General features: G+C 38.8%; 1 protein-coding gene across 2 annotated transcripts in view; it reads left to right on the top strand.

The window, feature by feature from the left end:
- LOC113800844 (probable serine/threonine-protein kinase yakA) overlaps positions 1-2,188 on the top strand; it is a 56,342-nt gene extending 54,154 nt beyond the window's left edge. The window contains exon 7 of one of the 2 annotated variants that reach the window (XR_011398307.1): positions 1-186. This exon is cut by the window's left edge and continues 160 nt beyond it. Coding sequence is in view for 1 of the 2 variants with exons in the window: in XM_070117749.1 (XP_069973850.1) it covers positions 1-35 (35 nt within the window). In the remaining variant the exon portion in view is untranslated. The other variant, XM_070117749.1, reaches the window with a different exon arrangement.
- Positions 2,189-7,500: the final 5,312 nt, after the last annotated feature.

Genomic DNA, 7,500 nt, shown 5'->3' with positions numbered 1-7,500 from the left:
CGCCAGCAGCTGGCGAGACTGAGGCCAAGGTGTAGAACAGCTGCATTATGATACGAGGGTGACTAGGAGGAAGAAGACAGTATAGAGAAGGATAAGGATATTGGTGAAAAAGGGAGAATGGAGGAGTAGAGGAAATAGGAAAGAATATATTAGAAGGAGATAAAAGGAGGAGGAAGACCAGAAAAAGATGAAGGAAAAGCAAAGAAGTAGGACACTAAGAAGTAGAGGAGCAGATGCAAAGTAGAAGTAGAAGCTAAGAGGAAGAAGAAGAGGACAAAGACAAGGAAGAAATAGAAGTGAAAGGGATGTGAGGAGGAAGTGCAACACTAGAAAGAAGAAAATGTGTGAAGGAGAAGAGGAAAAGGAAGATGAGAAGGAAGGGATAGACGAAGAGGAAAATAAAAAAGCGAAAGCAGCAGCCATGATGCGCCTCCCTGAGTGTGACATTTATTTTTTTAATTTTCGTTATGTTCTTCCTTTTATGCTCTCAAAATTCGACAAACATTTTTTTTTCTTGCAAGATGATCACAGTGATCTCTTGATTTCGTTTTCCAATCTCTCCCAAGGTTGTCATTTTTGTGTTATTTATATTATAATTATTATTTTATACTACTGTTATTATTAACTAAATGTTGCTGGGAAGGCAAGAATACAAGCCATGTCTACTGTAACTTTATTTCTTTCTTTATATGGAAGGCTGCACGGATTCTTAATTACCAGAGAATCATTTACTAGTCCTACCTAGCTAACCCATTTCCCCTTTTCCTTGATATTTTTTCTTTTCTTTTTTTTTCTTCTTCTTTCCATTGCTATTTGTATTGATAATCAAAATCAGATCAGTGTCAACAACAACCATATTGAAATCGTTGTTATTAGGAGCATTAGAACGACACTTTTTTCCCAAAAGCCTCAAGGAAAGGGGACATTAGCTTAGGACTTGCGGGTTTATGAATTGGCTCCTTGGCAACTGAGCTCGTGTCTGCAAACAAAATTCACGAAAATGGCAGTCGACAGTAAGATAATCCAGTAGCCCTAGGTAAAAATTATTATTATCATTATTATTATTATTATTATTATTGTTAATATTACTTTTTATGTATAATTATTTATTTACTTTGTTCATTTGTTTACCAGGTTTAATTTTCATCAGCCAATGTTAGCCCATTTTTCTATTACATCACAAGAAAACCATTGCTATTGAACAATTGATGGAGAGAATGTTTAAAAGTCTCAAACAAATAAACAAACACGTAAAACAACACAAAACAGAGAGTCTGCCCTTTTTGATATTAGTGTTATTTTATTTTTTCTTCTTTTTTTTTTACTTCTTAGCCTAAAGTTAGTTAGATGTTAGATCTAATTCATGGAGTTTGTTAGATGTAGCATTAGTGATGACTCAACATGTGGTGTGGTGTAAGATTTTCTCTCTCTCTCTCTCTCTCTCTCTCTTTCTTTCTCTCTTTCTCTTTCTCTTTCTCTCTCTCTCTTTCTCTTTCTCTTTCTCTCTCTTTCTCTTTCTTTCTCTTTCTCCTTTTCTCTTTCTCTCTTTCTCTCTTTCTCTCTTTCTCTCTTTCTCTCTTTCTCTCTCTCTCTCTCTCTCTCTCTCTCTCTCTCTCTCTCTCTCTCTCTCTCTCTCTCTCTCTCTCTCTCTCTCTCACTCTCACTCTCACTCTCTCACTCTCTTTCAAATAATTTTTTCAATGCTATATGTAAGAAAAAGTGAAAAAAAAGAGAAAGACAGTGATAATAATAATTAAGGTGAGAATTGATTAGTTATCTTTTTATCTGATTAAGTTTGGCTGCGTTATTTTTATTGTGTGAACAGGAAAAAGTCTTGTAGAAATTACGTTTAGTATTTTTTTAACCAAAAAAATAATGAAGTTATTGAGGAATTGCATGTCTATTTTTGTTAAACTCACTTACTAAATTTTCTGATAATTTTCTTAATTATTGAAAGCCTTGTAAGTGTGCCATTCATTTAAAGATATTTTGAAGTTGTATATGTTATTCATCTTTAAAACTGTATTACATTCAAACCAATGTATTTTGTTTTGGAGATGTGTTTTAGGGTCATGTAAGCCATATATATTTTTTCGCATATTTTTACCCAAAAGAACTTCCTAATGACACCTTGTAGAGAGTTGTGTATACTTTGTAAAAGCTTTATAAAGCCCAATGTAAAGAAGAAGAGGTTTTGTTTTAGCCCGGAAGAAATGTGTAAATCTAAATGGAAAAGAAGGATTTACTATGATTTGTTTATGATTATTACTGATTTTTGGTTGAAGACTGTCAATAGATTTACAAAAAAATCAACAAATATTATGAAACAGTTGTTTTTATGTCTTCATCATTATCCAAGACAGTGTTAAGATTATTGCCTTGCCTTTCAGTGAACTTCTTTTGAGTATATTCTGCCATAACCATGGAACTGGGTGTGTAGTATGTAACCATACATTTAAGTGAAGCTGCCACTAGATGTAAACAAAATTTTGCATGTGGCTGACTACCGACTATGGATGGTCATTTATGTGTTACCTATATGTTGAGGAAGGTCAGGTTCTCTTTATATATTGAGGAAGGACACATGGCGAAAATTTTGTAATGTAGTATGGCCACTGTCGGAATCGATCTTGTGCACGGCGTCAGACACACCATGTCTCACAACTCCACCAAAGACAAATACCATGGATGGAGCAATCAATAGTTCATCTCAATACCACTTTGGAGGAAGTTACCTCCCCCCCCCAATTCCATGCCCTTTGTTGCTGTTGGGGGCTTAGGAGATGGAGACAGGGACCCAATGCTAGGGATTCAACTAGTTTTGCACATTTTTTCTTCTTCCCCTTTCCATTTTTTTTCAATATTACTCTAGATAGTTGATGCATAGCAACTAACTACTTACTCAATCACCGTTCACTGTACCTTCCTATAGTGCTAGATAGCCTTAGACGTCGAGCACATTTATTTTGCTTTTGACCTTTCACCATTAACCATCCCCTTTCCATTTCTCTCGCTTCTCCAACCCCTTCTACCATCCACTTCTTCAGGTGTGACAGCCGTGCTGAAAGGGGAGCCATGGGCACATCATTCCCTCATTGAATTGTCTCGCCCTTATCCCTTAAGGGGACTCTGAGGATGGACTGTTTCCTTCTCCAACATACTCCAGGCTTACTATGGCCAGTGATGAAGATTTTGCACCCTTTTATCAACTATCCCCATAGATTTAAATTCCCCCTATTTCTCGACCCCAGACTCTACATTGACCAAGACTAAACTCTGCTACCACTACCCATCCGACTATTACCTCAGTAACCGCCCCCCCCTCAATCCCATGCTCGTTGTTGTCGTGGGGGGGGGGGCTACGAGACGGGGACTTGGGCCCAATGTGGAGGATTACCCCTACCTTGGATCAGACCTAGCCTCAACTAATTTTGCATGGTCTTTACTATACCTTCCTATAGTGCTTTATGACCTTAGATGTCTTGCACATTTATTTCGCTTTTAACCATTAACCATTTAACAATTTTCTTTCTTTTCATCTTCTAACCACATCCTAAAATGTGAGAGCCGTGCTGAAAGGATGAAAGACGCTTTGTCAGTCTTGAACGGCCTTTGTATTCCATTTGCTATTTCCTCTTTTCCCTTTTCACTGCCATACTAACGTACAGCGTACAGCGCTTTCTACAGCCTTTATCTAACACGTTTTGTCTAAATTGCTAATCCAGTTTTTACACGTCAGAAAACCTTTGATGACCTATTCGTACCTAGGGGCTTCTCCCTCCAAGCCTTGCTCTATTGCTAAATTTTGTATAAGCCGCTAATGACCCTAGATGTTGACGCGGTAGAAAATATTCAATAAATAAATAAAGATCACCTCTGTCTAGTCCAAATCGTCCACCCTGGACTTCCAGAAAACATTCCTCCTCTCCCAACATCCTCCACTTCATCTCCATCCCTACAGCTTCCTTCGTGTATTACCCTCATCCTCCTTTATTACTATTCTTCATCCTTATTGTCAACCGCTCTTCCATAGCCGCATTTCTGCCGTTTTCTAAACAGATGAAAAAGAAAAGATACAAATAATAAGAATGAACCATACACTCATAAATGGATGAATATTGTAATGAGTATTTTTCTATTTTCCAAATAAGATCTAGGTATGAGAGAGAAAGAAAGGGAAGGGAGGAAGGGATGGTTTTTGAAATCATATAAGGAAACTTACTTCTTACGGCAGGTCTCCAATATATTTAACAAAACCGCTAAAAGGGCCTAAAAGCGATTCTCTTCTCTCGTCTCCTCTCCCAGGACAAGAAGGGCATGAGCTCTCCGAGACAGCAAGTCTGGCAAAGCATCACCGCTTTTGTTGGCTGTACTTTGTCATTTTTCCATTTATGCTATCCTAATATTCTTATCTAAAACAATCAAAATAATTCTAATACCCAGAGATATAAGAATAAAAAAAATACGTATATACCTAAAACAACGACAATGATGAAAACAGTATTATACTAATTATCATTATCTTAATACCTTTAGTATTATTAATGGTGGTAACAGTAATATCATGTTTGTGGTTGTATTTGCATCATCATAACTACAACCACGACTGCTAGTTGATTTAAATGACAATTGATCGTTTAGAATATTTAAACAACCATCCAAGCATAATAGGATTACTTGAAAAATTGTAACTTGACAAATAGGTATGACGACCAAACGGAGGTAAAACACACAATGAAATGAAAAATGATAAGAAAAGTGTGATACAACAGAAGACTTCAGAAAATAACAAAAAAGAGTTCATGATCGCATGTAAATACATTGTTAAGGCAAGAATGGTACAATCGGAAATTGGTGCTATCTATCAAAGCAAGTAAAGAGAAGCGTACATGTAGAACAATAACAAGAAAAATAGAGAAGTACAACCAAAATGCTTAACTCAAGAGAACGACATTAATAAAGATGAAAATGAACTTGTAATACAGATATAAAGAAAATATATGAATATAGCATTATATTTCGTCTAATCTCAGGAAAGGAGAGCAAACCGCGTAAATATTTTTTTTTTAAGAAAGAAAGAAAAAAAATATAAATTCCGACATAATTAAATATACTAAGTGTTCTCTGATTATAATATAAAAAAGTTGGTGAAGCGCATGTCGAAAGAAGAACAATACTGACGATGGATTCGCCCGCTATAAAAACGCATCAGTTGTGTACCGATTCCTTTATTTAGCGCCAGTCCTCGTTTTGCGGTGAGATGGCCTACTTCATTGCGCGTCAACTTTTCGTCCATGAAAGAGGTTCTGAACTGCACTGTGCCACCGACGAAGGAACCGGCACGTACGGATGCTATCCAAATAATGATTCTAAAAGAAGCAGGCCATGGAACGAAGGGAGCCTTGTGGGCAGAATCCCCTTGGCAGTTGGCTTGCTCGTAACTCCTGCAAGAACAACGACGTTCTCCTTCCTCAGACGCATAAATATCCTTCACTTGATCTAATTCCCTTACCTAAACCACCATAACCCATTCACTCCTCAACTCCATTACCCATCTTTAACCTTTCAAGATTACTCTAGATGACGCATAGCAACTATCACGCGCCGCCACCATTTACTATACTTTCCTATAGTGCTAGATGACCTTAGATGTCTAGCACATTTATTTTGCTTTAACCCTTAGACGACTAAGAGGGTATAAAGAGCACAGGAGCCGAACCCTTGCGCTGCCACAAAGAAAACCCTGGTCTTTAGGGATGTGCCAATAAGGACAGTACTCAGCTCTCACGAAACCTAAGAGACCATTGTTGACAAATGCTGGACACGTAGGGTTGAATCAGTCAATTATTATATAGTATGGGATAACTGGGTAGTTAGGCACATTTTACAGCGACTTCCTGGATAGACTGTGTGCTCACGGTTAAGTAGACCCATTCTACTTCAGTTTGTGAGACGGCGTCGACTTCGACCTCCTCCTCCTCTGCCTCTTTCTCTTCCTCCCCCTCCCCCTCCCTTCTTCCTCCTTCCTCCTCCCCCTCCTTTCCCCCTCCTCCCTCCTCCCCGTAAATTGAGCATACACTGAAATACTCCATATACGGAGTTGCTTCATAAAATAATTATGCTTTTAACTTTTCGGAGTGTTTACAAGGCTTATTCCCGTAATGCATAAGTCTGAAAAAAGCCATTTTTATGATGTCCCAACAAAAATGTAGAAAATACTTAGATATCTTACTTTTTTTAAATTAAGTGATGAAATGTATGATATATTGTGACCCATCCACAAAATCAGAATCAAGCAACATTCATAATATAAGTACAATACAAAAGTTCGCAGCCCGGAAATCGTCACCTCCTGCAATAAAGGAGAAATTATTACATTGCAGAATACTTTACACCGACCATCTAGTACTTTACTGAACGTCCTTGGTTCCTCTTCACCACATCTAGCCGTGGGGAGCGACAGGGTAAGGTTCTAGAACGCCTGGGAGGTCAGGTCAAGTCCAAGTCCAAGTCCAAGTCCAAGTCCAAGTCCAAGTCAAGTCCAAGTCAAGTCCAAGTCAAGTCCAAGTCAAGTCCAAGTCAATTCCAAGTCAAGTCCAAGTCCAAGTCCAAGTCCAAGTCCAAGTCCAAGTCCAAGTCCAAGTCCAAGTCCAAGTCCAAGTCAAGTCCAAGTCCAAGTCCAAGTCCAAGTCCAAGTCCAAGTCCAAGTCAAGTCCAAGTCAAGTCCAAGTCAAGTCCAAGTCAAGTCCAAGTCAAGTCCAAGTCAAGTCCAAGTCAAGTCCAAGTCAAGTCCAAGTCAAGTCCAAGTCAAGTCCAAGTCAAGTCCAAGTCAAGTCCAAGTCCAAGTCCAAGTCCAAGTCCAAGTCCAAGTCCAAGTCCAAGTCCAAGTCAAGTCCAAGTCAAGTCCAAGTCAAGTCCAAGTCAAGTCCAAGTCAAGTCCAAGTCAAGTCCAAGTCAAGTCCAAGTCAAGTCCAAGTCAAGTCCAAGTCAAGTCCAAGTCATGTCCAAGTCATGTCCAAGTCATGTCCAAGTCATGTCCAAGTCATGTCCAAGTCAAGTCCAAGTCAAGTCCAAGTCAAGTCCAAGTCATGTCCAAGTCATGTCCAAGTCATGTCCAAGTCAAGTCCAAGTCAAGTCCAAGTCATGTCCAAGTCATGTCCAAGTCATGTCCAAGTCAAGTCCAAGTCAGGTCCAAGTCAAGTCCAAGTCATGTCCAAATCATGTCCAAGTCAAGTCCAAGTCAAGTCCAAGTCAAGTCCAAGTCCAAGTCCAAGTCCAAGTCCAAGTCTTCTGATTTCTTTCCTGCTTGTTTTGTGAATCATGCTCGGTAATGCTCCAGTGGTTTTATGTAAAGTTTACGTCGGCACTGTTGTCTAGCCTGTATTTTAGGAAGTTGAAGCCATAGTCTCTGAGCCATTGAGGGATCTGGATGTGTGAGTATCGCGTCAGCTTGGACTAGACTTCTGCCCCCCAAAAGCTATTTGAGAAAATCAAAATAAC

The sequence above is a fragment of the Penaeus vannamei genome, chromosome 41, assembly GCF_042767895.1.
Source record: "Penaeus vannamei isolate JL-2024 chromosome 41, ASM4276789v1, whole genome shotgun sequence".
In the NCBI taxonomy this organism is placed as follows: Eukaryota; Metazoa; Arthropoda; class Malacostraca; order Decapoda; family Penaeidae; genus Penaeus; species Penaeus vannamei.
This window is presented reverse-complemented; position numbering and strand designations above follow the sequence as displayed.